Source organism: Pelobates fuscus, chromosome 6 (assembly GCF_036172605.1).
Source record: "Pelobates fuscus isolate aPelFus1 chromosome 6, aPelFus1.pri, whole genome shotgun sequence".
NCBI classification, from domain to species: Eukaryota; Metazoa; Chordata; class Amphibia; order Anura; family Pelobatidae; genus Pelobates; species Pelobates fuscus.
In genome coordinates, this window is record NC_086322.1 from 26,967,609 (window position 1) to 26,986,172 (window position 18,564).

The window sequence follows — 18,564 nt, forward strand, 5'->3', positions numbered from 1 at the left end:
TAGCTTGTTGCAAAATTGTGCTTCAAACTGGATTTTTTGCCTTCTTTTGGATCAACAGCAAAAATCAAATGTGAGGAAGGCTGAACTTGATGGACGCAAGTCTCTTTTCAGCTATGTAACTATGTAAAACCTCTAAGATTCCCAGTTCCAATTTACATTTGAAAACGTATTGTTTGGCATTCTAAAGCTGCCATCGTTGCTTTTTCACGTTTGCTGTTTGTAGAGTGTAGGGTTTCCTTTTTGTTTTTGTATTTAAACTGTTTGGTGATATGTAAAAGTGACACTCCTGGCAAAAACCCCAAATCATCGCTGTCATAATCCAGAAGTAACCAAAATGGCCAATGGATTTGCAGTTTTGAATGCTATGATATTCTGGGTTAACTATTTGCCCTCTGGAGCTACATAATTAAAAACTGCCCATGGGAGTCAGTAGAAACCATACATTAGTACCAAAGAGTTTTTATACCTCCACTATGTCCGCACTCACATATCCATTGTCTGCTAAACATTGAGGAGCTGTCAGGATTACTACTTGATCCAGCACGTAGAATTGTGTCACACAGATGACTAATAGGTAAAATATTACTGGACCTTAGAATGGCCAGACTCAGATACCAAAGAATAGTCAGGCTACTAGCCAAGGTCATGGGACTCAGAAAGGGACACAATGATTAAGGAAAGGTCAGGGATACCAGAATACAGGGAAGTCAAATACAAAGCCAAAGTCAAAAAACAGAAATACAACTGTTCAGGAATGCACTCTCGGACAGCCACTAGGGAAACCACGACAGGGCGATGAGGAAAGGTAATTTTTAGTTTAAGTACATGCTTTACCTTTCTGATTGGCCGAGATCGATCTTTGACCCCAAAATGTGTGCGCGACGTCACGTGCACGGCGACGTCGTCAATCACGTGAGAGGACATGGGGGTATAATTTGCTGTGGATCCGCAGTGGCCGGCGTCAGTCATGCAGACGCATGGCCGCTGGGTGCAGAGACCGCAAGGTGAGGAAGAATATGTTACAGGAGCCAGTTGCCGTTTACTGTAATAAAAGACTAGTCAGGCCTAGACTAGCCATCAGGCAAACCAGGCAAGTATTGGTGGGTCATGATGCCATGGGCCGAGGCCGACATGGAAGATCAAAAGGATCACCCCTGCCCACCCATGCAGAGCCAACACTCTCCAAGCACCGGCCCTGCTGTGTGCCAGGACGGGCCATTGGATATCAAATATCTCTCTCAGTTTCCCACAGGGAGAGGAAGACAGAAGAGGAAGGAGAGGTTAGGTGAGGGTAGAGGACCCAGCTCCGCCGGGTTCTTCCTCTCATGAGATTAAAACATTGCCAAGGACGAATCTCGCGAGAGGGGTAAACTCTAGAGTTCACTCACCACTGACTACCAGGTCTTGCAGGCAATGTCCCCCTCCCTGATCAAAGCTAAGAAGGGAAGGAAGATACAACATTTATTAGTTTTGTTTAGGCATATTTGCTCCACCACACATATTTTTTGCCTCCAAACACTTTTATGGCACCCCTTGCACACACACTGCACCCCCCATGTATAGACATTAACATTGCACCCTTTTTCTCATGCAAGAGCTCTTCAGTATGACTCTGCACATGGGATGCCCTGGAATGGCATTGAAAGAATATGTTCTCTTTGAGGGGAGTGGGCTCAACTAGCGATGACAAAACACACCCTCTCTGGTCTGTCCCATTCTCACTGGCCCACTGTGGTTATAAAATGCCCAGGCCAAATTTTTTTCCCAGTCCGGCCCCAAGACTAACAATTGCTTTCCAGTCACAAGTAATAATCATGCACCTACCATGTAAATTACCATGTAAATTACTACCACTGTAAATGTAAAGTTACTTCTTATTATTACTGTCTCACTTCCCATATTACTTTTATTTATAAAAATGTGCTTATCAGCAGTTTAAATAAACCACCATTATGCAACTCTTTGAGAAAGAATTAATGATTTACATGATTTGTAGCTTAATATTTTTAACAATAAAGCATTTCTAAGACTTTGTAAATGTTTGAAAGATGAAACAAGACAAATTAGGCATTAACGAGGAATGATAAATATACTAGCCATTATAATTATCATTTGTATGTAAATAATAATAATAATGATAATCATTATAAATTAAGTATACTTTTTCATTTAGTAGCCTTAAAATGTTAAATGGACCCTACAGACACAGAGACCACCTCATCTCAATAAAGTGATCTGGGTGCCATGTCCCTCTCGGTTTAACCCTGCAGTGTGAAACACTGCCATTCTGTAGAAAGAGCAATGGTTACTTTGCAGGGATGGTTGTCACACAGACATTTATTAGAGGTCCTTTCCATGAGATAGCATTTCAAAGCCTTTATCAATATGTACCATAATGTTTCCCAGTTCTATAATGTTATTTTGGAGAACTTGTATAAGATGTAAAATTTGGTTAAAAAACCCTGTCCAAACAAATAAATAAATAAACAAACAAATACATAGCATACTCATTTTGCTCTACTCTTTTCCTCCACCCCATTTTACTGGATTGAGGAAATTATGTAAATAATGGTGGACTGAAGCAGTGGTTTTCCATCACTTTGTTTTGGCAAAAAAAAAAAATATATATATATATATTATTATCATATGGCAATTAAAATAAGTTAATATGGAGATCCGTAATTAAGTGTAGGTGTTAGTTAGAAAAAGTAAGTGTACGTGTATTTATAGCAAGGATTAAATAACATTTTTAAGTTTTTTTCTGAAGTTAATAAAAAACAGAGTAGGCGTGCCTTGGAAAGTATGCATCAGTCCAAAAACAATGGAAACCACTGGGCGAAAAAGTTCTCAATCTTTCTAATTCACATATTTCTCTGCCGTCTGTGGATGTGAAGTCCACTGATCACAAAGACACAAAGTCGGGAGGTTCCCCAGTTTAAACCATTTAATCCAGGTCAGATATTGTTTTCAATACTAACAACAGTTGCTGTTGTGAATTTGTATAAAACCTACTTCGATGGTTCTGATTTAAAAAGACTACCAGTAGTTTAATACTCCGTGCACTTTCCCTGCCAAAAATGTTAAAACATCACAAAGCATAGGAATAAAACAGTATATAGTCCTATAATATATACCACAAGATGCAAAGGCAAAACAAACATTTTATAATTACTGAAGAAAAGCATCTTTACAATGCTTTCTAACATGTTTTATCATTTTGTCCCAGACCCAATCCCCGGCATTATATAAACCTTCTAATATTTATGCATGTCAATGAACATGTGAATTTGGATCCAAGCATTTTACCAAACATCACCCTTGGATACCATATATACGATTCATGTACAGATCCCAGGAAAGCTGTGAAAAGTGTTCTACAGATTCTCTCTGGAACTGGGAAGACTGTACCGAATTACTCCTGTACGGATAAAAATAAATTGGCAGGTTTTATTGGGGATCATTATTCAATTACAACCATTCCAATAGCCCAATTACTGGTGCTGTATGGATATGCACAGGTGAGTAAAATATTTTCTTACACATTTTGTGGATTTTTGGAAGTGTTTTGAAATGCGGTCTTTGTGTTATCTGTTCATATTAATTAAATTATTCTAAAATAGTCTACAAAACGTTTTTTTTTTTTTCTCTGCCTCAATTCCAAATACTTTAGTAGAACTATCTATTGCAGAAAAGCCACCAACACTGAATGTGGTTGAAAAAATAGAGAAACAGAAACATTTTCTGGTGGAAAAGAAAAAGATGGAAAGATTGGTAAATCTGTTGAGTGGCTGGACAAAAATGGCTCTGAACGAGCTTGGACCCAGATTTCAACCGAATCTAAACTATTTGCCCACAAGCACAAATGCTAGCAACCATCAAGTAAATGGTTAAAAATCATTGGTGCAACTATCGTTAACCATGTGGTATCTGGCCAGTAATTGCTAGCCAGGCTCCATATTAAAGTTAAAAAAAAAAGTATAAACTGTCTATTAGGGGTCAATATGACCATCTCATTACTATCAGGACAATTATGGAAAATTCCTTCTACCCTCAGCTGGTATTTGGCAATATATATACTAAATCTTAAAACTACTTGTGACAGACCTCTCTGTCCCTGGATTTTATATTTTATCTCTTAGTTTGTCTGTTTGTTTGGCAATCCTAACTTTCCCTATGACTACCCTGATCTCGTTCCTTTCGTTGCCAGATCACTTTGTAGCTTCCCTTCTGGGGTGGCGGTAGGGGTGAGAAGAACCATCCCACCTCTGCCACCAATTGTAACGGCACACCGGTAGAGAGAGGTTTTTTCACTACCAGGAGATGTCCTTTTCCCCTACTTGATGAGAGGGAGGCTGTAGAGCAGAGCAGGAGCAGCTCTTACAAGAGCTAGTGATTATATTAATAAATGGAAGGTAGCTGAAATTATACGGAATATGAAAAATTATAATCAGATAAATTCACAATGGGCTGCTTCACAACACAATGATGAGCGACTGTTAGAAAGAAGACAAAAAATAATAAGGGTGTGTGTGAGCGCTCCAAAATAACCCTAGACACGTACCAATTACAGAAAAGTGATAAAACACTTGTATATACACTATACATTTCATTTGGATAATACAGTAAATGAATCAATAAGTATCTACTGACAATTATCTCTCACAGATAAATAAATGAGAGAGAGAATCAGTTCAAAAGTTAATATTGAATCCAATAAATTCAATAAATAATTGCATACTATATAAACTTGATAGAATAAGATCAGCAAATGAATTAATCACAGTAAATAATGCATGAAACCATCTAAACTATTATAAAAATGCATTTATTGATCTATAAAAAGTGTATTAAAAGATATGGATACATCATAAAGCAATACACATCAATCAATGATAAATAAATATCGGTCTAATTGTAGCCGATATAGTTTAGCAAAATACACAAGTCTGAATACAATAGTTTCAGTACAAACTCCAGCAGGGGGGGGCCTCCCTCTGGAGTAAACTTAAAAAATCTATAGGGTATTCAAGTATATCCACAAAACTAAAATCCAAACAAGCTGATCCAAACATTTCAGTCAAACCCAAATGGAGATGGAAGTCCCAGCGGTGCTCGTGCCGTTGAGTGTCCAATATTAGTTCCATGCGCTCGACGACAAAAGACCACTGGACGCGTACGACTAAACAAGATGGCCACCACCACGTGTTCGACTATACGAACGGCAGCCACCCAGCCGTTCGTCATTTAAACTGCTGTAAACCACAAGTTTGGGAGGCTAATAGGCTGCACACTCTGCTGCTGGGTGGTTGGTCATTCGGTAGTTGGTTCGGTTTTTCAAACGAGATCGGGGTAGTCATAGGGAAATTAGGATTGCTGAACAAACAGACGAACTAAGAAATAAAATATAAAATACCTTATGCACTAACACATTTTTGCTTTTCTTGTCTCTGTGTAAAATCATCTGAAGGGAATACTCAAAGGAGTCACGGCAGTTTAGATGGATTATCAATAAGCATTCAAATGTTTCATGAATCCTATATTGTATATATAAAATGTGTACATGAAAACAAAGGGACAACTTGAGAGTCTTATCTACAAGGTTAACCCCTTAACGCCGTTACGGCGTTCTATACCGTTGCGGCTTTAAAGGGCTTTAAAGCCGTTGAGGCGGCATAGAACGCCGTAACGGCTTGCAGCCCCAGGAGCAGAGGTGTACTCACCTCCGCCGCGATCCTCTTCTGGGGGGCTGTCTGAGAGCCCAGGCAGCCCCCCTCCGGCAAATGAGGCCCCCGGGGGCCATGTGATCGCTCTCAAAGAGCGATCACATGGCCCCCTATAGCTGGCTATGGATCTGCCAGCAGGGGGACTGTCTAAAATATTAGACAGTCCCCCTGCTGGTAGGTAGTGTAAAAATAAATAAATATTAAAATGTTATAAAATAAATTAAATGCCTTTTTATATATATAATATATGTATATATATTATATATATAATATATATACATATTATATATATATGAAACGTCATACGTAATGTATTTTAATATTAATATTAGTATATATATTAATATTAAAATACACTTAGAATGACGTTACATATATATAATATGTATATATATTATATATATAATAGATCTACATATATATATTATATATATATATACGCATAATTACAATAATAAATAAATTAATTAATTAAATAAATAAATAAAATATTGAAACAAAATATAAAATAAATTATATATTCATATGTAATTTCATTCTAACTGTATTTTGTTATTAATATATATATATTGGAAACAGAATACACTTAGAATGACATTCTATATATATATCTATATATAAAATACAAATAACCGCAAATATATATATAGAGATAAATACATATAATTACATAAAAGATTACATTAGTATACACGTAGAATTTATATACCTATAAATGCATATATATTAAAATTCTACGTGTATATTTAAGTAATTTTTTAACATAATTATGTCATTTGATTAATTAAAATTTGATTGACATGCCTGACAACACAGGGAGAAAGTGCAGAGAATTTAATTCGCAAGCACTATATTAGACCCTGTAACTCTCCAAGAAACCATAAAACTGGTACATAGGGGGTACTGTTTTACTCGGGAGACTTCGCTGAACTCAAATATTAGTGTTTAAAACTGGTAAATTGTATTACAACGATGATATTTTAAGTAAAAGTGACGTTTTTTGCATTTTTTACAAAAAAACGGCACTTTTATGGACTATATTATTGTTGTAATATGTTTTACTGTTTTAAAACACTAATATTTGTGTTTAGTGAAATCTCCCGAGAATAACAGTACCCCCCATGTACAGGTTTTATGGTGTTTTGGAAAGTTAGAGAGTCACATATAAAGCTTGCATTTCATTTTTTTTACATTGAAATTTGCCAGATTAGTTATGTTGCCTTTGAGACCGTATGGTAGCCCAGGAATAAGAATTACCCCCATGATGGCATACCATTTGCAAAAGTAGACAACCCAAGGTATTGCAAATGGGGTATGTCCAGTCATTTTTAGTAGCCACTTAGTCACAAACACTGGCCAAATATTAGTTTTTTGCTTTTTTCACACAAAAACAAATATGAACGCTAACTTTGGCCAGTGTTTGTGACTAAGTGGCTACTAAAAAAAACTAAACATACCCCACGTTCAATACCTTGGGTTGTCTACTTTTTCAAATGGTATGCCATTATGGGGGTAATTCTCATTCTTGGGCTACCACACCGTCTCAAAGGTAACATTACTAATCTGGCAAATTTCAATTTGAAAATGGAACGTTCTATATTTGACCCTGTAACTTTCCAAAACACCATAAAACCTGTTAATGGGGGGTACTGTTGTACTCGTGAGACATCGCTGATTACAAATATGTGCATTTTGTTGCAGTAAAACCTAACAGTATTATGACATTTACAGCTAAAATGTGAGGCGGAACTACAAATTAAAAAAAAAAATTTAAATTTCTCACAGTTTTTTTTATTTTATTCATAATAAATTGTTTCATATACAAACATTTTATATGAAATGAAAGCCCTGTTTCTCCTGAACAAAATGATATATAATAAGTGTGGGTGCATTTAATATGAAAGAGGGGAACTACGGGTGAACAGACATATAGCACAAATTCCAGTTTTTGTTTACGTTTTGTTTTGATCAGAACGTGTACTATTGACTCCGTCCTGAAGGGGTTAAAGCAAAAGAAGCATTTCATGAATGTGCTGCAAAAAAAATGCTGACTGAAGCAGGAGTAAGAATTTAGCTTTTAACCCCTGCAGACATGGCAGGTCCTAACTAGGACGAATGTTTTAACCCTTTATTTACTTTTATCTACAACTATTCCCCTCTTCTGATGCCACAGGTGAGAGTTCTAGGTGAGGTATATCCAAGTATACTAGTTATACCTGTGGGACTTTAATTAGATCTTCACCTTGATTCCCTTGCCATCTCACACCAAAGGAGTCATCAAGGAAGAGTTGTCCAGATATCCATGGGTTACAGCATAATATGTATTATTGAATCCACCTCTCATTTTGTAATACATCCATAGGTTAATATATCCACTGCTGTGCACGACCTCTTCTCTCGTTTCCTAGATTTAACATTGCCGTTATTTATTGCCCCCCTGGTTCCCCTCTCCTCTTCCTTGACCACTTTGCTGTCTGGCTACCATATTTCCTCTCTTCTAATATTCCATCCATAATTCTTGGGGACTTCAATATTCCCATTAACCTACATATGACCATCCTCCCTCGGGCTATCACATCCATGTAGCTGGCAATACCCTCAACCTCATTTTCTCTTATGCATGTACAGTATCTAATATCTGCAACATTCCATTTCCTCTCTGATCACCACCTCTTATCATTTGCTCTTGAGTAACCCCTAACCCAACAACCTCAGCCTAACCCCCCTCAGCTCAGGAGGAACAGTAATTCTACTGACCTCAAGCAGTTGTCAGCTGATATTGATTCACAACTGCTATCCATCACTTCCCTCTCTTGTCCCTCACTGGCCATCTCCACATATAACACTACTAGCATTAACTGAAACATGGCTCTCTCCCTCTGACACTGCTACCCCAGCCTCTTTATCCTTTGGTGGTCACCAACTTTACCACAACCCAAGAAACCCTGAAAATAAAGGTGGTGGTGCAGGGATTCTGCTTTCACCTCACTGCTCCTTCAAACCTCTAGCCACACCCCCTTTCCTCTCTTTCTCATCACTTGATATTCATTCAATCTGCCTTTTCAAACCCATCTCTGCTAACATTGCAGTTATCTATCGTCCCCCCGGTACCCCACTTCTCTTCCTTGACCACTTTGCTTCCTGGCTTCTTTACTTCCTCATCTCTAACATTCCATCTGTAATTCTTGGAGACTTCAACATTCTCATTAACCCACCCTTGACTCCAGCAGCCTCAAGACTACTTTCTATTACCTCCTCCCTTGGGCTATCACAGTGGACTAATTCCCCCACACATGTAGCAGGCAATACCCTAGACCTTATTTTCACTCATGAATGTACAGTCTCTAACATCTGCAATACTCCATTTCCTCTCTCAGATCATCATTTCCTATCATTTCCTCTCAATAGCCCCCTCCCCCAACAACCCCAGCCTAACTCCCCTCAACTCAAAAGGAATCTGAATTGCATAATCCTCCAACAGCTGTCAGCTGACATCGATTCCCAACTATTATCCATTCCTGCTTACTCACTTGCTATCTCCTCATATAACTCTACCCTTACCTCAGCCATGGATGCTGCAGCCCCTCTCCAAATACGCACCTCGAGGAGAATATGCCCCCAACCGTGGCACTCTAAATCAACACGCTACCTGCAAAGATGCTCCCATTCTGCTGAATGCTGCTGGAGGAGGTCTCACACTGAGTAAGACTTTCTACACTACAAATTCATATTGCGCTTGCCTTGCCAAACAGTCATACTTTTCTTCACTTATTAGCTCATGCTATCGCAATCCCAAGCATATCTTTGATACCTTTAACTCTCTTCTTTGCCACCTACCAAACTAGCCTTACAGCCGATAGTTTTGCATGCTACTTTACTGACAAGATTGAGCAGCTAAGGAAAGAATTCTCACCACCTTGCCCCTCACTTTCTCAACCTCACCTGGATCATGCTTCTCCAACCCTTTCGACCTTCTCCCAGGCTACTGAACAAGAGGTGGCTGCACTTATTCTTTCCTCTCGCCCCACCAGTTGCCCCCTTGATCCTGTCCTGCCTCACCTTATCAGATCTCTCTCCTCTTGTCTTGTGCCCTCCTTAACACACATCTTCAACTGCTCTCTTTCTTCTGGCACTGTTCCTGCTGTCCTCAAACATGTTAATGTAGTACCCATATTAAAGAAACCATGTCTCGACCCATCCTCCCCTTCTAACTACCGGCCTATATCCCTGCTCCCTTTTTCCTCAAAGCTTCTTGAAAGACTAGTCTTATCTGGCCTGCTTCCTAGATTCCAACTCTCTCCTTGACCCTCTTCAGTCCAGCTTCCGCCCCCTCCACTCTACTGAGACTGTCCTTATCAAAGTTACTAACGACATTATCATAGCTAAATACAAAGGTCACTACTCCATATTAATTATTCTTGACCTCTCAGCTGCTTTTGACACTGTTGACCATGTTCTCCTTCTCCAAACCCTTCAATCACTCAGTCTCTGTGACTCTGTCCTCTCATGGTTTTCCTCTTATCTCTCCCAATGCTCATTCAGTGTCTTCTTTTCTAATGATACCTCCACCATTTGTCCTGTCTCAGTTGGAGTCCCCCAAGGCTCTGTCCTTGGTCCCCTTCTATTTTCTCTTTACACTGCCCCTCTTGGGAAACGTATTACCTCTTTTGGATTCCAATACCACCTGTATGCTGATGACACCCATATATGTCTCTCCTCCCCGGACCTCTCCCCTGATGTCCTGCAACGTGTCACCTCTTGCCTTTCTTCTATGTCTGATTAGATGTCCTCCCGCTTTCTGAAACTGAATCTTTCCAAAACAGAACTTCTTGTCTTTCCTCCTCCTAATATTAATCCTCACTCTCCCTTCAGATTGGTGGTACCCATATCAGTTCATCCTTACAAGCACGTTGTCTTGGTATTAATTTTGATTCTGGCCTCACCTTTGAGCCTCACATCCGGTCTGTTGTCAAATCATGCCAATTCCACCTCAAAAACATTGCCCACATCTGCCCCTTTCTTACACAAGATGCTACTAAAGAGCTTGTCCATGCTCTAGTAATCTCTCGCATGGACTATTGTAACTCTCTCCTAATTGGTCTTCCCAATAGCCGTATTGCCCCGCTACAGTCTGTAATGAATGCTGCCGCCAGACTGATTTTCCTCTCTAATCGGTCCTCTCACCCCTCACCCCTCTGTCACTCCTTACATTGGCTTCCTGTATACTATAGAATTAAATTCAAAGTGCTAACCCATACCTATAAAGCACTGAATAATCTTAGCCCCTCTTATATCTCCTCACAGATCCATAGCTATGCCCCTTTTCTGTCTCTCCCCTCTGCCCTTCTCCTGTCCGCTGCTCGCACCCATAAGGCCAACTCACGCTTGCAGGACGTCTCGCGGGTGACTCCCTTCCTATGGAATATCCTGCCTACCGCCATCAGACTCTCCCCTAGTCTTCAATTGCTTAAGAAGTGCCTTAAAACCCATTTCACATACCTGTCTCTTGTTCTCCCCTTAACCCCTTAAGGACACATGACATGTGTGACATGTCATGATTCCCTTTTATTCCAGAAGTTTGGTCCTTAAGGGGTTAAGGGCAGCACTATACTCTCTCCTCTAGCTCTGCTTCACTCACACCTTATTTGATTTCTATTTCCTGTCCTAATGTTTTTTATACCCCACCTCCTATAGACTGTAAGTTCATTTGAGCAGGGTCCTCTTCAACCTATCTTTCCTGTAAGTTTTCTTGTAATTGTCCTATTTGTAGTTAAATCCCCCCTCTCATAATATTGTAAAGTGCTACGGAATTTGTTGGCGCTATATAAATGACAAAAATAATAATAATAATAATAGTAATAAAAATAATAATACTATATAGCTCTGTATGCCTAGGAGAATATGTACTAAGCATTGCATAGGTAAAACAGTTTATTTTCCATCAATCCAGGTGATTGCTGCAGATCTTGTTTAAATTTAGTCAGTGTGAGAATAACAATTTCAGTGAGAATTCAATTGTTTTCACTGGATTTTGTCCTTTACTTGAATAACAATTAATAAATTGCTCTAAAAATGCCAATAAAATGTTCAAAAATTATCATTAGCACTTTGATAAATATCCCCAACCACTCTATCACCAATGTCACAATGCTTTAATATATTAAACAACTCTTACCTAATGATAACTTTATAGTCTAATTTTAACAGGCTTTAACCATGATTTATTTTTTTTTAAAAGAGAAAAATAACCATTGCTGAAAATCACTGCTACAGTTTAGCAAGATTGCATGCATGTAGGAAACACTGGTTTGTCAATAGTGTGTGCATTATCAAAGGACTCTGATTTAGTTCTTTAAATCTAAGTAATAGAAATATGAACCTTCTGCTGTTCTTTGGATTCAACCAATAATCGACCAACACTGTTTTAGCCTCTTTCTGAAGCCTGGATTGTAAAAATTGCACAGATGTATTTTTGAATACTGCATCTCATGAATATAAGTTCTATGACAATATAAATAACATCAGGAAGAAGGAGCATGAGAAGGTGGACAAATACCAAGGACTGAAAGAAGAACTAGAAAGGATTTGGAAAATGAAGGCATTAGTAGTCCCATTTGTGATAGGAGCACTCGGGGCTGTGACTCCCAAGTTGAGGGAGTGGCTTCAACAGATTCCAGGTGGGACATCTGAGATTGCTGTCCAGAAGAGTGCAGTTCTAGGAACAGCTAAGATACTGCGCAGAACCCTCAAACTCCCAGGTCTCTGGTAGAGGACCCGAGAATGAGGAATAAACATACCACCCAGGAGGGGTGAAAAAAACTATTATTTATATATATATAGCTATATGTAGTTAATACAATGTTAAACAGAAATATGCACACCAGTCAAGCCATAAGACTTAATTTTCCCACAGAAATCACAAATCTGCAGTGATGCTACTACTGCAAAGTATTCTGAAGCTGTTGTATACAGCAAACACAGACTCAAAGTAATCCATGTTTAACCCCTTAAGGACCAAACTTCTGGAATAAAAGGGAATCATGACGTGTCAGACATGTCATGTGTCCTTAAGGGGTTAAAATGGAATGGGGCAAAAACGTGATTCTTTGTTAAACTAGTTTGCATATGTCCACCCAGAATCCTTTGCAGTAGAAAAGCAAGTCTTATGGCTTGATGGGTGTGCAGATTTTTGTTTAACATTGTATTAACTATCCACAGACTTCAGATGGAAGGGGATAGAAATATAGATAGATAGAAATAACCATTTAATCATATGATTTTTAAATACTTGCGTGCAGAGTTCATTGGATATTTACTGACACGTTTGGGACTACTACATATTGGAAAGGGAAACTATTAATATTGCATTAATGATGATTAGATAACATAAGTCATGATAAAACAATTGATAAAAGAAAAATCATAAAATATCTCAAGAATTCCCAAACATGTGCTGAAGATGACATAGTACCACTGATTAATGTATATGTCTATAGCTATAGGTCTTCATGTTGTTAACTATTTAAAAATACAATACAACACATGGGATGTTACCTACTATGATTACGTATATGATTTGAGGTAGCAGACTAAATGAGCAAAACAAAATGCATTGCTTTTTTTTCCTATCACTCAATAGTTTAAGGTAATAGAATGACTCATTATAACAATTATATTAAATATTATTATTATATTTCAAATCTTGCTGAAAGCTTACACTCTATTTCATGTTTTATAGATCAGTTACGGAGTTACAGAAATTGCGCTAAATGAAAGACATCTTTATCCACATCTTTTTCATACACATCAAAATAATCGTGTTTATTTTAAGACCGTATCAAAACTTCTGAAAACCTTTGGATGGAGCTGGGTGGGGATTATTGCCTCGGACAATGATAGCGGAGACACAGACATTCAGATTCTGAAAAAATATATCACGAATCACGGGTTTTGTGTTGCCTTTTCTTTCAAAATAAATGTGAATGACAAACTTATAAATATTAAAAGGAAACTAAAGATGGTTCAAAAGTCATCTGCTCGTGTTATTTTGCTATGTGGCCCTTTTACTATAGCGGTTGTTGATATATTCGTTGCAACAAAACTAGACAATGTGTTTCACGATAAGACACTAATTATTCCTCCCTCCTGGGCTTCCAACTACTTTCTTACAGATTTTAACAATGAGCAACTCAACGGCAGCTTGGCCATGGATTTTTATTATATGCCTTTACCCAATATGAGTTTCATTGATAATATCCACCCTTCGAATCGTCCAGAAGATATACTTCTTGAGGATATTTGGTTAATAGAGTGCAATTGTTTATCGAGAAAACCAAACAAAAATAAGATGTATTCAAATATATACAGAATCAAACCAAACAACTGCACTGAGGGGAAAAATCCAATACTTACAGATATTTATAAGGCTGATAGCATTTCCTCTGGAGTATATTATTCAGTCATTGCTATGGCAATAGCTTTCAATCAAATGCACTTAAATATGAATGATACAGTTCGTCAAGGAAAACACTTATCAAACTATAGGCATAAACATCAGGTAAATATTAATAATTGCATAGTATATATACATTTTAAACTAACAAACTCACACATCTATGTAAATATTATTGCCTAATATTATTGGTAACACAATGTGCATATATCACATATAAGTGTCCCCATTTACAGGAGAGTGTTCTAACATATATAGCAATCAGTATGACTTATTTTCAATGTAATAACATCTTAAACTGGGATCCCTTGCATGTTTTATTTGCTTCTTGATCACTTCTAAACATATGTGAGGAAGGCTGAACTTGATGGACGCAAGTATCTTTTCAGTTATGTAACTATGTAACTATGTAACTATGTAACTTCTTCAAAGAGGACTGTGTGCTCACAGGAATACTGACAGTCCCATAAAGCAGACATGATGTGTAATCCTGACCCTTTCGTTCATCGAATTTTGTTGTCGTCCTGGTATGAAATTATAGTAAAATAGTCAATTTATGAAGACAATAAGAAGAAGCAATATGTTTTATCCCTATGGGAAAATGTTAAAAAAAAAATGCAAATTCAGGTGTATGTTAATTTTCCTAGAAATCTAAACAATATTATAAAGCATAACTTTTTTTCATATTTTTCTTACTTTTTTTAACAATTATTTTGCAACACTGTTATCAAGAGTGCTCTAAATGATTTAGCATTATCAAAAATAATAAATTAAGCTGTAATACAGTAAATTATAAAACAAATAAAGGTTAAATTGAACAAGACAAATCTATATATTTATCATCATTAAAACTAATGGAATTAAAGGGAGAGGAGGTATTTATCCTGGTGACACTTAGGGAGCTGAGGTTATTGTGAATAGATCAGGTCAGGGAGGCAGAAAGCTATGTAATCGTGATCAACAATGTAGATTGATGCCCAGGAGAGACAGTATCAATGATACCAAGACTTATCAAGAAGACTGCTGTCATTTCAATATGGTTTTGCTTTCAGGATCTGTTGTGCCTGCTTTTTCACTACTTACTGAACTCCACTCAGGGACTTCAATGAAAGTAAGTGCAAGTGATGCTTATGATTATAGGTCAACCTGTGAAACATGCAAGTTAACAATGTGGATATTTTTTTAACTCATGCAATTGATACTTATTTTTTAAACATTTTTTTTTTTTTTAAATTCTTTATTTTTATTGTGCATAAGTGAACAAGTTGTCCTACACCGTCACGATAACGAGTGCAAGAACATGCATAAAACATAATGAAACAGGTTACATACGGTATTAATCTTAATGAGTCATCGCTGGCTTCATTTTGCTGCTTCAGCACATTTGTATATTTAAAGGTATTACTGCTTATCTCGTATGAAATGGCGTTTATGCTAGGCATGGTTATAAGAAACAGAACAGAATAAAGAACGTCTTTTTACCTTAAAGACAGAGGCTATGGTCCTATATATGCTTAATCACTTATCAAGACATGTTTTAAACAAAGTTATAACAAGTACTTATGTTCGTTGCAAACAAGCTATATATATCTTAGTCAGCCTCAGTGGTATGCATTGTTAATAAATGTTTAAATACAGAGTATAAGATTTACGAAATAAGAACCTGCTTGATATTAAAGATTGCATGCTTTAAGTTCTATGATACACCTAGTCTAATGTGTGGCTAAACAAGATAAAATCTGCACGTTTTTTAAACGGAAATACTGACAGACAATAAAACGCATTTACAGTGAGTAAACATCGGCTAAATGATCTGTAATTAACAAGCTAATTGCCTGTGGTTATTATATTATATTAAGATCTACTGAGAGCACATCATGCTAGAGCTGCGAAAATTTTAAACAAACAAGAGTCCTGCACTATAAAGCATGGAGGTGTGCTTGTTTTAGTCGGCCAGGAGTCATCCAATACCGCATGCTGGTCTCGGGCAGTCAGTCTCCCTTCCTGAAATACAGGGTACTTGCAGCTGAGTATTCAGGACCGTGAGCTGTGTCAGTGTCTGGTGTCTGGTACTATGGTGTTGCGGGTCAGCTTGCCGGGAGTGGCTGCGCTGTTCATATCTCATACCCCTTAGAGAAGCAAGAGGCCATCCACGGTCTCGAAGTATGGTAAGTCTCCGTTGGGCAGTAAATTTGCGGGCTTGGCGACTCTGCCATTCCGAGGACTTGTAACTGCTTGATAGAGAGCCTCTCTCCGTGAAGTACTTGTGTCCCCGGCTGGGAGCAGCCCCCCGATTGCGTGGGCGATGCGTGGTGGACTGTTCCTGCTTAGGCCGTGCCCTAGTATGGCGTACCTTAACGGCGCCAGGCTTTTTGCGGCGTGGCCCTCTCCGGGGCACTAGCTTCCTCTGCTTGACCTCTAATGTTAGTGCCATGTCTTGTGGGCATTTTACCGGTGAACTAGCCTCAGAGATGCGTTCTCTGCTGGCAAGTTTGTCCCAGAAGTCTTGCAGTATACGGTCGATCCTTTCCGCTAACGGGGGCAGTCGGATGCTGGTCTCGAGGCTGCATGCGGTGTCCGCCATGTTTTTCTCAGGGTGTTTCCCTGGCGCTTGGTCGTCGCTTGTGTTTGCCGGGATATCCCCCGCCGGCATGGGGGGGGGGGGGACGTAGAGTCCTCCGGGGAGACCCTAGTCCAAGAAAGCTGCAGTTGCGGGGGGATCGTCCGCCTCCCTCGTGTCGCCTGCTGCTGCCCTCCGTAGGCCTCGGGTCGATCTCCGGTTAGATACTGTCGCTGGCAGTTGGGATTTTTGGCTGGTAATGCTGCTGTGGTGTGCCCCTTAGTTTGGGGCTGTTGTGCAAGCAGATTTAAGGGCTTTATCTCGTTTAATTCTGTGTCGTTTAGGTTTTTGCCTTGGAGCCCACGTTGCATGCGACTGCTCGGCATGGCTGCCAGGCTCCGCCCCTTATTTTTTAAACATTTGAATGCAATTTTGTAAACTGAAAAGTATATTATCGATTTATTTTAAGTAGAAGGTACATCATCATTACTAAGTAATTATTTGCACTATTTTCTTTAGATTATAAGCTCTTTGGAGTAGGTCCTTCACTACCATTTGCAGCTCAAAATGTTCTTGTTCAATGTATTTCTATGTCTTCTCCATCCATTCTTCAGTGCTGCAGAATGTTTTTACACTTTATTACACTTATCCATAAATTAATTTAAACTTATTCTTTCATGACTATTCAAAATGTAATATCTTGCAGACTGAGTTGTTACATAGTTATATAGTTACATAGGCTGAAAAAAACGTGTCCATCAAGTTCAGCTTCCTCACGTGTTGTTTGCTGTTGAAGACAAAAGAAGATAAAAAAAAAATAGTTGAAGCACTTCACATTTTGCAACAAACTAGGAACAAAAATCCCTCTTGACCCCAGAATGGCAGTCAGATTTATCCTTGGATCAAGAAGCTCTTACCCTACAATTGAAAAATCATATAATTTAATATTATGTTTTGTTGTTTAAACATCTGTACGGACTCTGATAAAACTACTTCAGGCAGAGAACTCCATATCCTTATCGTTCCTACGGTAAATTTTTTTTTCCCTTTGCCTTAGACTAAATCTTCTTTCTTCTTGTCTAAAAGCATGACCTTGTGTCCTATGTAAAGTCCTGTCAGTGAATAGATTTCCAAACAATGGTTTGTATTGGCCCCGGATATATTTTTGTATACTGTTATTATATCCCCTCTGAGGTAATGTTTTTCTAAACTAAAGAGGTTTAAATTTGTTAACCTTTCTTCATAGCTGATATGTTCCATTCCTTTTATTAATTTTGTAGCCATCCTCTGCACTACTTCTAGTGCCATAATATCCTTGTTTAGAACAAGTGCCCATAATTGCACAGCATATTCAATATATGGTATTACCAGTGATTTATAAAGAGGCAAATTATATTCTCATTCCCAGAATTAATGCCCTTTTTCATGCATGACAATACCTTACTGGCCTTAGCCACTGCTGATTGACATTGCAAATAGTTTCATAGTTTGTTGTCTATAACAATTCCCAAGTCCTTGTCATGTGTTGTTATCCCTAATTTGCTTACATTAAGAGTATACGTTGCTTGTGCTTAACGCCGCAGTGCAGAATTTTGCATTTTTCTACATGTAATATCATTTGCCATTTGAGTGCCCAGTCTCCCAGTCTATCTAAATCCCTCTGCAGCAAAGCAATATCTTGGTCACATTGTATTACTTTACAGAGTTTTGTGTCATCTGTAAACACATGACTTTTAATGCTTTTTTCAAGATCATTTATAAACATGTTAAATAGGGGTCCCAGAACAAAACCCTGAGGGACATCACTTGCCACCTCTGTCCAGCTTGAA

General features: G+C 38.2%; 1 protein-coding gene across 1 annotated transcript in view; it reads left to right on the top strand.

Annotated features, from left to right (window-relative positions):
* Nucleotides 1-1,131: 1,131 nt before the first annotated feature.
* The window catches only part of LOC134566022 (vomeronasal type-2 receptor 26-like), a 37,055-nt gene continuing 19,622 nt past the window's right edge, over nucleotides 1,132-18,564 (top strand). The window contains exons 1-3 of the mRNA XM_063425736.1: nucleotides 1,132-1,280; nucleotides 3,227-3,518; nucleotides 13,462-14,280. Of these exons, the coding sequence (XP_063281806.1) occupies nucleotides 1,132-1,280; nucleotides 3,227-3,518; nucleotides 13,462-14,280 (1,260 nt within the window). The remainder of the gene's footprint in view (nucleotides 1,281-3,226; nucleotides 3,519-13,461; nucleotides 14,281-18,564) is intronic.